The 13,652-nt window shown below is 41.2% G+C and overlaps 2 protein-coding genes and 1 long non-coding RNA gene across 5 annotated transcripts in view; 1 reads left to right on the plus strand and 2 right to left on the minus strand.

Annotated features, from left to right (window-relative positions):
• Positions 1–6,692, minus strand: part of LOC126869583 (facilitated trehalose transporter Tret1-like) — an 18,077-nt gene extending 11,385 nt beyond the window's left edge. Inside the window, exon 1 of one of the 2 annotated variants that reach the window (XM_050626359.1) lies at positions 5,619–6,692. In XM_050626359.1, the coding sequence (XP_050482316.1) occupies positions 5,619–5,690 (72 nt within the window). In that variant the 5' untranslated portion in view covers positions 5,691–6,692. Of the gene's footprint in view, positions 1–960; positions 1,066–5,618 lie in introns of those variants that run through there. The other variant, XM_050626358.1, reaches the window with a different exon arrangement.
• The window catches only part of LOC126869623 (RING-box protein 2), a 25,071-nt gene extending 12,153 nt beyond the window's left edge, over positions 1–12,918 (plus strand). Inside the window, exon 2 of the mRNA XM_050626444.1 lies at positions 10,869–12,918. Coding sequence (XP_050482401.1) covers positions 10,869–11,047 — 179 coding nt within the window. The 3' untranslated portion in view covers positions 11,048–12,918. The remainder of the gene's footprint in view (positions 1–10,868) is intronic.
• LOC126869628 (uncharacterized) lies at positions 9,361–10,971 on the minus strand. 2 transcript variants are annotated; one of them, XR_007690949.1, is made up of 3 exons: positions 10,831–10,971; positions 10,483–10,745; positions 9,361–10,325 (listed from the first exon to the last, which is right to left on the minus strand). It is a non-coding gene; the product is annotated as an uncharacterized LOC126869628 (long non-coding RNA). The 2 variants fall into 2 exon arrangements; XR_007690950.1 differs by having other exon boundaries at positions 10,483–10,629; positions 10,722–10,862.
• Positions 12,919–13,652: the final 734 nt, after the last annotated feature.

The following is a 13,652-nucleotide window of genomic DNA, read 5'->3' on the forward strand; positions in this document are numbered from 1 at the left end:
TTTGTCACGTGTTTCGTTTACATATGAATGTTGTATATATATATGCCAAAGACACAGGAAGGGATTTCATCGATATGCGGAATACGTGTGAATGCGCGCGCATCAGTCTAATCCCAGTGATCTTGGCCCGACCGTGAATTGACGTTGAATACTGGCGTTTGTGCGCACGTTTCAACGATACGTACAAATACCGTGTGAATCGGAATCTGCGTAGATGTACATTGTACATGCAGATCCCGATTCGCTTACGATACATTATATATAATGTTCGAGTTTGTTGATTCGGCTATATGCCACCGAAAATGAAGCTCGTACGTTTATGGCGGAATGTGTTTCTAGAAGCAAATTGATATTTCTGTCGATAATATGTACTTCGCCTTAGTTTAGCTTGACAAGGATAAGATGCATGTGTAGTTAGAATCGTTGCAAAAATTTTTTTTACACGAGGTTCGCTTCGGTGACATTTTAAGGAAAACTGTAAGGACCGTTCGAATCTCTCTCGTATCGTAACTATGACTCGACGAAGGGCATAGAACGCAAACACATCGTATACATTTTTCGCAACAAACAGAAAAGTAGAATGCGAAAGGATGGAAAAGAAAGAAACAAAAAGTGGCGACGTTCAAGGATATCGAATATCAAGGGTTACTTTTGCGTTTATGTATGCGAGCGTGTAAACGAGCAGAAGCAAAAAAAGAAAGAGAGATTGTCGGACCATGCATCTACGACATGGCATACTCTGCGCTTTCACTCAGCGATTCCGCGCTCTATGACTCGATCGTGTTCTATCCGTACATCGCTCGATCGACTGGATCCTCTCGACACGACGAATCTTGCATGATGTTTCGAATGAATCTCCATGTGGAGGAGATCGACGGGAGAAGCTACGCACATGTTCTCTATATGCAGATTTCGAAATGAAGGTGCGGTTGACTTAGAGCAATACATAGTGTGACGTACCAGCGGCGTAGACACTCGTGGCTGACGAAGCATTTTAGCGCTGCGTCCGTGACAATTAACGTAGAGATAAGTCGACTGCAATATCCACATCTTGCTGGCCGAAATATATTATGCTACGGAAAGCGGTATAGCGGGGAGCATTAGATAATAGTTGGTAATCTTTGATATCTAGCCTGTCAGTGTCTACGATATACGACTCTTTTGATGTTGCTACGTACCTATGTATCTAAGCCGTATGGCGTCTTACCTACTTCCCCTCATTTCTTCCCCGTTTCTCGGCGGTTCGCGACAGTACAACATCGTCGTCGAACGCGACTCGATACAATGTATAATAAACACGAATTATGCTATTTCATTTTCGAAGCGTAGTAGCTTTTTTTTACGATAAACACCGACGTATGTGATCGCGCGTTGCTATGAGTCTCGTTTCGTAAAATCTCGCGGACTTTCGACAGCGAACACGCTTCCAATCGAATTCTGACTCTCCTTCTGCGTTATCTTTTCGTTGCGTTTTATTCTTCGTTACAATCGTATTGCGTCGAGTGTCGATATTCGTGGTATCGAAGAATGAAAGAGCGATGAACCCCCGTTGCACCAAAAACCAATATTGATATTGACAATTAGCATGAGAATGGAAAGAAATGCTTTGAGTAAAGACGCGTGGTTACAAACGTGGTTACATGTATCGAACGGTGCCCTTAATGGAGACACAGTGACGAGGAGCTTACGATGGTGAGAAGATTCATCTTTCGAACTATGAATGCGCATCGTTTACTCTATCTATAATACATACGATCGGTAAAGGAATAAGATCCATACGGTTTGACAGCGTGCGCGTGCGTATTTGTACAGGGTGTAAAAAAAGTAAGTGTAAAAACCGCTATAACGTAATTCTACACCTTCGGGTCGTTGGAGATTCGTAAAAAAAGAAGTCGGCGTAAAATTGACCTTGATCTTGGAATTCTAGGTTAAGTCCTTCTTATTGCATCGTATTCTGTTCATCAATAAGGAACTATGGGTCGCAACTCAACCGTTCTCTCGAAAAAAATTGTTAAAGCTTCGGTAATTCTTGAAGTGTCTTCGGCTCTGGTATTTTATTCGGATTGGAAAATATTTGACTAGAATGACACTTTTTAGGGGACTTTGAGGTTGTCGAGGCCGATAACGAGGCTCGTTTTTCATGGAAATAAGGCTTCAAAAATTTAGGTCAACCTGTCGATGTGTATCTCGCTCATGGATTGTGATCGTACCTTCTTTAAATTTTGGTGCTCTTAACCTACTGTATGGCTTACTCTGTATACATCGGAGTCACAAGTATTGCATTAGGTTCGGGTCGATCGTTTATTTTTCGGCCGCCTCACGACGACCGGTTAAGCGGTGATCATACAGAAAGCGGTAAGCGGTAAGTGGTAAAATAGGCATTTGGAGCATTGGCATTGGTTGTTCCGTCGCTTATTGCGCCGCTTACCGCTAACCGCTCTGTACAATCACGATCTTGAGCGGATTTAAGACCTTCGTAGCCCGAATGTTCGTAAGACCGAATTTTCAAAACCCTTTCTCGTTTCCGTGAAAAATGAATCTCATTTTCGGCTTTAACGGCCCAACCAATACCATCGAGGAGGCACGTTGAGATCAAAAATTTTCCTGTCCGAATATTATATTTGATCCTAGATTTGACCTTATTCGCGATGTCTTTACATTTACAATGAGAAAGTAATTAGCGCGCGATCGACAAAGTAACTGGAAACTATAGACTAACTCGCAAAATGTTATTTTTCGAAAAATCAGCGAGAAATAACGGAGATGTTTACGCGTGGATGAGGTTCGAAGGCAACGTGATTTTCAGCGGCTACAATTAACAATTTGATAATCAAGAATACCGCAGCGTCTTAACCTTCCGGCTACGGCGTAGAATTTCGCTTTTTTATCCTAACGGCAGGCTGCGTCTCTTGCAGGCGTGAAACTCGATATTTCAATTTCGTGTGCTATAGTTGAAAAATTCGAAACTCGCGATTTCAAATTCTCTCGCGGTAATACTTTTACTTGTCGTAGCCATTGTTACAAGCGATGGGGCAGAACTACGTTTTGACAGAGCGTTTCGAATGACATTCTCTACGTGTAATCTGAACTCGTCCAAGAAGTGGATCCATAATATCAGCCACGCTTATTGGCTCCGAAATTGCAACGCGAACCACGCTTCTCTGGAACGTGCGTTGTTCACAGACGAGTGTAGTTGTTCGAGTAGTAACGTGTTCAATTAGCAAAGTGCGAGGAGTTGGGCTCGTAGAAATCCCCATGCAATGGTTGAAAGATGTAACCAAGGACGTTCCACAATCGACTTATGGGCAGGAATTTTTGGCAACCGCGTTATTGGCCTCGTTTATTTACCTACACCGATAAAATGTGCAACATATTCGCAATTATGACACATTGTGAATTCAGTAAGTTTAATCTTTTCCAGCGCTACGCAATCGCTGGTGTTCGCGGCCGTCAAGCGACTACGTGCCGGACAAACGCCGTTGCACCGAAGAGGTTGAGAATTATTGAAACTTCTACAATTTCTTTCCGAGAGAACAGTTAAGTCGCGATCGATAGTTTCTTTGAGGCTTTCGATTCTGACGATGAAGAGGAAAATATACTGTGCTAAAAAAAGAATTTAACCTTGGCTTTTAAGGTCAAGGTCAAATTGCTTTTTTTTTTTTTTACAAATCTCCGACACAAGCATTTTCTTTTTACAAATCTCCATTGACCCGAAGGCGTACGATTACGCTACCAATTACGCTGGTTTTGACACTTACTTCTTTTTTTTGTACACCCTGTACGTAAGTACGTGTACGCATTTCATTTCCAAAACAATTGGTCTCTTTTACGTGCGATATTTATCGCGGATACGTGGTTCGGCGTTCTGAAACTTTTTAAATGGAATCTTCAATAAAACATTTCGAAATAAAATTATACGACGAAAAGAGAAAATAAAGCGGCGGTACATACAAAGTAGAACTAATTTCGATTTAACAAAAACAATGAATGTAGTATGTATTCGATGATTAAACGTTCGAGTGTGAATGGTATGGAAGAAGCGGGTCCGAAAACACTTAGAAACTATTGTTAACGATTAAAAAATGCCATTTATTGAAAAATATGTTTCTTGTATTACAAAATTTGTCATCTTTTGATCGGCACACGCCGATCGACGATTCTGGTGGACGACATGTCCTAAAATTCAAACTTCGATATTATATATATATTTCGCGTTTCAATAATTACGAATTACGAATATCAATACGAACGCAAATGGTTATAGGCGGTAAACGATGACTAACAGCAACAGCGTTTAAAGGTGCTCTTATTGTCGCGACGACGCAATCTCGTTTATTCAATGAAACAGGCGCGAACACCATTTAACCGATAATGATGCAGAGGCGTAGTGGTTCGTCAGTGACCGAAATTAGCTACCTCGTTGATTAACGCACGAAACGTTACAATTGTCGCTTGCGTTTACCAAAATCAAATGCTTCTATGCGATACGTATTTAACTGAATCGTAATAATACAGACGCGCGGTTTTAACTCGACGATCGATATTTTTGGACGGTGACGGTCACGTACCAAGCGCTGCCGAAATTCGAAAACTCAAAAAAATACCAACGACAAGTATCAAAAATACATATAACATAAACGCGCGCGAACACATGAACGTTACCGCGATGAACAACACCGAACGTCACAGTCGGTATGTACCACGAATGTTCAAGTATCGTTCGCTTTGCGTGTAGCTTTCGACATACGATACACCCGGCAACCTCCGCCGACATCGATGCATGCGATCGTCCTTTTTAAATATAGAACGAAGAAATTTCAGTACGAACGAAAGGGATGCATACTGGCTGAATAGAAAAGCAACGAAACAGACTACCGGTGATGCACAGTAAAATTCCAATATTTTCCATAGGAGAGGGGATAGCCAAGAAAGGTAAAACAGAGAGACAGAAAAGTGAGAGGGTGAAGGTAGCAAGTAAGAGAGGAGCAAAATGGAAACCCAAAGATTCGAGTGCGTGTGCAGTCCTGGTTAAAAGGATCGTAGAATTTCACGTGCGTTCGAATAGAACGTATGTATACTGGAGGTATCGATCAGCGTGCGAGAAGTACAAGGGCATGAGAGAACGGTAACTGAAACGATTGAAAGTGAAAGAGGAAGCGGAAGAGGAAGAGGAAGAGAAAGGTGGCTAAGGCTGAGGGGATAATTTAAAATAAGATTAAGATGATATAAGCAGTGAATGGGAAGGAAGATATATGATGAAAAATTGCGAAGAGTGACGATAGGTGGTAACGTGATGTGACGGCAGAGGCGCCGGCCACAGAGTATACCGGGCGACCGGGCCTAGCGACGTCGGCGACGGCGGTGGCGGTGGCGGTGGCACGTACAGTGGAACTTTCCAGAAGCTCGGGAGGGGAAGAAAGAGCAAAGCGGTGAGAGTGCGAAATTGTGGAAACAGACGCGGGAGGAAGAGAGAAAGAAGGCACCGAAAATGAACGAGGGAACACGAATTGGTGACATGGTTAGGCGAAAACGAGCCGGCGGAGAACGAACGGAATATACGTCGATTGCGATCGGCCGAATCCGCGTTACGTGAGAGATAACGTACGTACATATCTTACCTTCGTTTTTGAAAAAGACACAAGGCACAAAGGCCATGGCTGCATCATCTGTCTCCTCTGGGAATTGGACATTTTGTCGGCAGGCCTCAAAATACTCTCGTGTTAGTGCTGCGTCGCTAGTCGGACTGGTTCGCGTCACCTGAATCCCCGTGTTCTACCCACGACCAGATTCTCGAAACTCCCTATCGACTTTCTTCTCTCTCTGTCCTTTGCTATCTTTCTCTCGCGACTTGATACGAGACTCGCTTTGTCGCGAAAACGGTGTTTCCTTGTTTCACGCGTTTTCACGCGATTGCTTGGAATCGCGTTTACAGTGCGTCGTTGACACTGTCACGAGATGCGTGAAATCGTGCGCGATATACAAACAGAATATATATATCACGCTTGCTTCGATACTTCCTTAATGCAAGTATAGATTCGAATAATGATCGGTGCGAGTCACGCGGTCTTTATTTTTCAAATAAATGTTCTTCTTCCTCTTGTATCTCTTCTCTTAACGTGTGTACACAACCACCCTTACGAGACTGCGCGGCAAATGACTAAAGTCTAAATGATGCCGCGTGGACGATTCAACGTATTTCTTAGCTAGCTCGAGCTTCGAGTTCGAGCCCGAACCCACCACCACCACTGCTAAGCGGTACCAGCGACACCACAGCTACCCTCCTCTCTGATGTGCTGTTGCTCCTGTTCGTGCTATGCTGTTCCGTGCCGTCTCGTGTCGTCCACTGTTTATCCGTCTATATGCTTCCTACGTTCCCGGCTTGCGCTATTCCTGCTACATCTGCCGCATCTGCAGCACACACGTTTATCTGTCCCTGTGTCAATGATCGCGGGATCTATTAAACAGTCGATCACGACAAATTTTTTCAATCGTTTCTGTTTCTCTTTCTTTACCGGTAATTACCGACTCCAACGTCGATTTCCGTTTACCGATACGCTCGTTTCTCGTCTGAGTCACTCGAGATTAAGAGCGTGGTTTACGCAGTTCTAACCGTTTTTCAAATTATTATCGTATGTTTGTTCGTTCTGTTGACCGTAAATTTGGATGTTACAAAATATGAGTGAAATGCACTTTTACGTGTGTTGGAACTTTGCTAATCAGATCGGGGGGTTTGTCTCTTTTATATAGAAGCCGGTGTGGTCGTAAGCACCGCCTCCTCCATTGGGGCGCGCGCCGCTGGTGGGGGATATGCGCGCTGACCTGGCACTTCCTCTCACCCTTCTTGTCCATCGGTCGGCTACGTTTCGCCTCGTCTCTGGCCTCTCTCCACCCCGTACCGTACTTCGTCTCGTCGCACTTTATCGTGTCTCGCTTCACCTCGCTTCATCGTACCTCGCTGGGCATAGCTCTGCCCTACCTCACCTCGCCTCACCGTGAATCGCATCGCCTCGTCCAGCCGCGTCAGCTTGCTGTAGTCACGATGCCACGCGTTATCCTGCGATTTCTCATATGAATTCGATGCTGACTGTAAACGTAACATAGACTCCCTTGTAGTTTATACGCAGTGCCATGTTATACCATTAGATCTAGTATATCACACCATTTAATCTCGTTTATTTTTCGGAAGTCAGTCGAACTTGGATTCGCTTTCCGTTTGGTTCCTTCCGTATCTTTCTCCACCGTGGATTCCGATTCCGGCAATTGTTTTACTCTCGACTAAGTATGATTACGATTCAGGGACATTTCGCAAACATGCACATGTATACATGTGTATAGTTGGTTTCTTACAGTAGGAACAAAGAATACACGAATAGTGAGAAATGAAATCGGAACGTCGGGTTTCTCCAGTGATCAAACTACGACGCCAATATCCTCCGGACTTTTCACGGAAGGTTCCAGTCGTTCGACCTCGTTCGGTCGCGACCGTATACAGTCGCCCTCGATCCTGTCCATGCGTATACGCGTATAAAATCTCATCTCCTACTGCATTCTCTTTTATATTCTTGAAAATAAATTATAATTGAGATCGTACACTTTGATTTCACTCAATTCGCAAGTACTGGCAATGTTTTAATGTTTCACACGCTCGATCGTATATAAATTACGATAACACAGTAAATAGTCTATCGGATAACCGGTTTTGTTTGCGTCACTAATGTTTTATTTTTGCCCAAGAAAATTTTTCCCTTTTTTTTTTTTGTGCTTTTACTATCGTAAATTACTTTGATAAATTTTAATACAGCGGTCGAATATTGCCTGCATGTACTGCAATTTACGTCCATTTAAACGAAAGCAAAGGACGCCAAAAAGGCAAAAAGGCGCTAGAGGTCTTACAACGTTCTGCCTTTACACTTGAGTTTTGTCTTTATTTAAATTCACGAAGCAACCTTATCTTCGTTCAGAGCGATAGATGTAAAAATCGTTAAATATTCTCCTAATGAAATCGAAGTCGTTGCGATCAAAGCCGTATTTGTTGAACTTGAACTTTACATCGGTATGCAAAACGCTATTTACAATGACATCCAATTAAACATAAATTTTTCTACGCATTATCAAAACGTAATATGCGATTAACAGTCGGGCATCATCGCATCTTTAACCGTGAGTTGTTTGCTAGCAACGCACATACATATGCATAAGGCAATAAAGCACGTGTAACACAGCAGAATGTATTAATATACGCGTATGTACATATATATGTGTATTAGTGGATATACAAATGAGCAGCGTAACGTGTAACGATTGATCGCAATTAGCATCGTCTCGGGACAAAAAAGTTACCAAATGACAAAAATCGGTATTAAATTGAGGAAAATTTCGATGCGATTTGCAAGAGAGGGGAGGGCGCGAGAGATGATAGGAAGTTAGGAGCCAATGAGGAAAGAGCATTGTTTTTTCGTCTTATTAGTGTTATTCTTATTAGAGTGTCATCTGATAGTCGTCTTTGGTCATCTTATTAGAGCGCCTGAAGCGTGGCATCGAATTCAGATTTCGATATTGAATTCTAGAGGAGAACGACGACTACGTTGCAAATATCATTTCAGCCGAAGATCAATTTGTTGTCTTCTCTCCGTTTCTCCGATGATCAGAGTTCTTCGACAATTGTCGCATATCGTTACATCACGGAACACGGTCAACTCATTGATCGATAGGGGTTAATCGATGAAGCAAATTGTTAGTATCAAAGGAAAAATACCTGGTAGTTTCAATGATTGATAAAAATTTACGAATGCGACACTCTGACGCAAGAAAACAAATCAAAGCCAAGTTGGTTCGTTCGTAACGTAACGTGATAATGTTTAACGTCGTTTCGGATATTCGCTTTATTTGTATGTGCAAAGAAAGAAAAAGCGAGTCGGAAGTAAAAGAAAATCGTTCGTCAAAACGTGTTCACGTTTGATAAAGCGAAAGGTATTTCGTATTAAACGGTGTGTTCCTTTCGCGTATATATAGAAGGAAAATGTGAATGGGCGCGGCAATAAAAAACGAGTAAGTATTGATACGTTTACATGCAATATGCATTGATCTATATTGCGAACTTTGATTCGATACAGATGTTTTCAAAGTGTTTTCGAATATAGAAGTAGTAGCAAGGTAAGCTAGAATTAATAGCGTGCAATTTTAATAGCGCAACGCGAACATCGGAAAGGAACATTCGCACGCGCGCGCCATTCAATAGTTCTCGTTGCAATATCATGCAGTCCCGTCGTCATCTGCCGTCTGCCAGGCCAGGCCTTCTAACGACCGAAGTTCCTCGATCCTACGTTCCTCTCCGTTTAAATCCAAACGTATGATGTAAGTACATATGTACATTGCTCGATCGTCAATCCTCCGCATGACTGACTCGAACATTTCGATATACCTAATTAATGTTAATTTCACGTTTGTTTTGACGGTCCGGACGACGTTTATCAACCGAATGAATTAATTAAACGATCGGCGTACGCAATATCGATCGATCTTTATTGGCTGTCGGATCTCACGAGAAGATATCATCGATAGGGCGCGTTCTTCGAACGTTCGAGAAACTCGTTAGAGAATCGAAGTGATGGATGCAGTCAGATTAGAGGCATAGCTCGTTGACTATCAGCAATATCATCGGCGTTAATATCCGCCGATCCTTACCTTTCCGAGTCTAAAAACGGAGTACGATGAATTATTCTCTCCTGTTACCAACCGAATACGATTACTCGTTGGTCGAAGTTTGGATCTAATCTTAATTCCGTTGCATCGATAAATTACGCTTTGAGGAAAGTTACCGTTGTTTATCAATAATTGCCGACGATCTGGGTTAACCGAAGAGCAGACGAGTAAAGTTAGTTGGATTGTTGTCCCGAAACGGGTCAATTCCCGGCAACTGTATAAAAAGATACGTTTGGTTAGGTCGCGTGTTGATTGACGTGGTTGGTGACAATAAGAAAGTAGATGGAAAATAAGAGGGAAGGAAAGAACGATCCAGAAGAAGCCTCTAAGCACGGTGGCTGATGCACGAACGCCTGTCGTTGTCCCGTTCGTCAGAGTTAATTGGCCCGATACCCTGCTCGCCTAAGACCCGGGGGCACGACTGATACGTTTGTCAGGATCCCCCGGTGTGGGTCAACGAGAAGTAGTTCTTGAGAATCGTTGTCGAAGATTAATCGACCAACTATCGTTTCTTCAGAACCGTCGTGTCGTGTAACTCCCATCGTAAACGTTTCAACATTCGTCGTATATCGCCGATCGTCGACTCGGCTTACTTTGACTTTTTCCAGCTAAAAATATTATACCTGTAAATGATACGCGTAAGTTTATTTCTAATTCTTTGAAAGATTGATTTCCCAGTATGTAATTACTCTCAACACACACACACACACACACATCGTATACACGTTCATCAGATAAGGCGATGGAATTTTACAAGCATGCACATACACTTGTACATACTCTGGTACTTCGTATACCCGAGACAACAGAGGCCAACCGAGACGATATCGATGATACTTGTCGATCGTCGGCTGGTTGGCGAATAAACTTCTCTTACACGAAGAGTATATTTTAGGTTTTTACAAACGATTCATCGCTAAAAACTTCCTAAAAGTTATATTCTCGTTATTCAACAGATTCTACAACTTTACTGTTACAGTGTACGCGTTGCTTTATATGTTATCCAATTAAATACTTACTTACGTTGTCTACGTCTGCATTATCTACAATTTTCCATTAAATTTTATCAATGTCATAAAGGTATAATACGCACGTGATTAATAAAAAAAAAAAAAAAATTATAGATACCGCTTAATCACCCTTCTTTCCTTTTTTCTCATTTTCAGATGCGTGTCTCCGGTGTCAAGCGGAAAGCAAAAAGGACGATAGCCGACAAGATTGCGTCGTAGTTTGGGGAGAATGCAATCATTCGTTTCACTACTGTTGCATGTCTCTTTGGGTGCAACAAAACAATCGTTGTCCATTATGCCAACAAGAGTGGTCCATTCAACGAATGGGAAAATAACCAAACCAAACGAGCGAGACATTAACCACAGCCTCTTTATTTCCTTTATCCATTGTTTGTTCTCATTCTCTATCCCTCCTTTTCATACACTACATTTTCTACGTTTTTTCCATTCTTCTTCTTCTTCTTCAAGTACTTCCTTTTTTCCCCCTACCGTTCTTCAAGATATGCGCCTTAAAACTTGAATTACATAACTACAAAATCATTCTACTTGATCAAAGGTGGAAGCTGCTTGAACTTAGGATCGTATTATAGTCAGGTTCAAATTCGATCAAAGTGCGAAAATATGTGCTTAATACGTAGGAAGAAAATCTTTTTTGATCGCCTCTAGTTGAATGGTATCAAATTATCGAATTTAACCTGTCACTAGATAAGTTTAGAAGGTGGAACTTTTAAAATTAGACCATCGCTAATTGCATCGATCAATTAAAAACAGCGATAGAAAATTCCAAAGTGCAAAGTGCATTTTGTGCTCGTGTATCCTTATCTATTATAAGATAATGTGATTACTTTATTTTCAATATCTATCGATATCTTATTTAGTTTCAATTCTGTTACATCATAAATAATGCTAAAAATTATCGGTAGATATCGAAAATAAAGGAGAGAGTTCAATGTCCATGCTTCGAGTTACGCAAATATTCTTGACTAAAATAGTGTTCTGCCATGCGGGCTAACGATTCTCATAGCTCATTCGTTTGAATTATTTTTAAATAGTTATCTCACCTCTATAGAACCCTTGCGAAAAATCGATTCGATTATATCTCGAGTGTTCTATATTGTTTGTAATAAAAAAAGGAGATAGACTAATTCGCTAGTATTACGTTTTATTGACGATTAGACAGAATTCTGATGAATTCGGAAAATTTCGCGACATAATACAAAACGGGGTGTACTACGATGTGGTACGACTCGACTAGCACGTAATCACCACAATCCGACGCTCGAAGGTCGCTCCTTTCTTCTCTTCTTCGTTCGTAACCTGTTCGTTTCTACTATCCCCGTCTGGTTCGTCTTGGATCTTTCTTTTTTGTTCCCCTTCCTCCTTGTCAGGGCACTCGCCACCGTGTCGATTGTCCATTCTATCGTTGCCTGGCGTTACGTGTCGTCACGACCACGGAGGCTCGTCTGGAGGCTCGACCAATCGGATGGTAGAAGGGTATAACAGCGCTTATATTTATGACCTCGCAGTTGCCGTCACCTCTCGTGTTCCTTTTTTCTTCCTCTTCTACACCCTGCGCTCTCTGCTCCCTGCTATCCTCTATCCCTTCTTGATTCTCCTGCCTCTGGCGAGTCTTTCTTTCTTCCTCTACCATCATTGTGAACCTACATATACTATACGTAACATACGCACACATGTACGCCTAATCTCTCCTACTCTTTTATGCCACCATTTTTTTCTCCTTCCTCCAACTATTCCAACTTGCGGCTATTTCTTATATGGAATTTACGCGATTTTTGAGAATTTAGACGACACGATAATATAATATTTCAATTATAATTTTTCATTAGAATTCTTAATCGATCGGTAATATCAAATGTATCTGCAATTTTATATAGAATCTCACCATGTACTGCTACCGTTATTATGGTAGGCAATAATAGTTTTACAATTTTTACGTAACGACTACTAATAATATTCTCTATTTTCGTCCAATTTTTTCCATATTATATTTATGTGGGAATTAGCATCGTCGGCGTTTATCGTTAAAATTATCTCACTTGTTATTTAAGGACGTCTACATATATTATTGATAAAAATAAAGTTTCGTTATTACAATAATGTTTAGCACGAAGTGATATGATGCGTTAAGTCGTGCTAAGCTGTGAAAAATACGTGATTTAACAAAGAATAAAGTGAAATAGAATTATTTGAGAAGTAATTAATTATTTTATCAACATTTTATATAAGCACACAATCTGACGTATACCATACCAAAATTGCGTGACTATACACACGTGCACGTTTGTGGAGAGAAAAAGAGAAGAAAGCGAAAGAGAGAGCTAGGGAGAAGAGAAGAGAAAACAGTTAGGCATTGATATGGAATGACGCAATACCCCACAAGTTTGTCCGTCACGTTTTTCTTGAAAGGCGGACACGCGACGTAGGTATGTAGACTCGAGGTCAACTTGAGTCGAGCCTCCACAGAACTTGCCTTCTCATTGGTTCTAATTTAGGACTGCGGGACTGGACTGTGGATCTGCAGTATAAAGTAATTTATTATTTTGTGATATGTATCGTTAGCTCTGCTGCACGCGGTTATGAATATTTAAACATCAAATAGATTAGTTCCAAGTATGTCGATAAATATAACCATTCGTCTCGTACATTAGAAAACGTGAATTTATAAGGTCACTAAAGTAAAAAATCACGTTACGATATATTTCTTAAAACGAATAGCGAGGAAAATAAGTAGATTAGCATACGCCGGTATGCGAATACGCTATCGCACACAGTCACGTAGTAATAAACAAACGCATATACCTTGTAGACTACTATATTGGTTGTTTTTCTTTTTTTATCTTTGAATTTTATATAAAAAATATGCTCAGTTAGTGAAGAAATCATTATCATAAGCAGATTGTATATTATATTTTCATTACG

This window comes from Bombus huntii, chromosome 9 (genome assembly GCF_024542735.1).
Source record: "Bombus huntii isolate Logan2020A chromosome 9, iyBomHunt1.1, whole genome shotgun sequence".
Taxonomy (NCBI): domain Eukaryota; kingdom Metazoa; phylum Arthropoda; class Insecta; order Hymenoptera; family Apidae; genus Bombus; species Bombus huntii.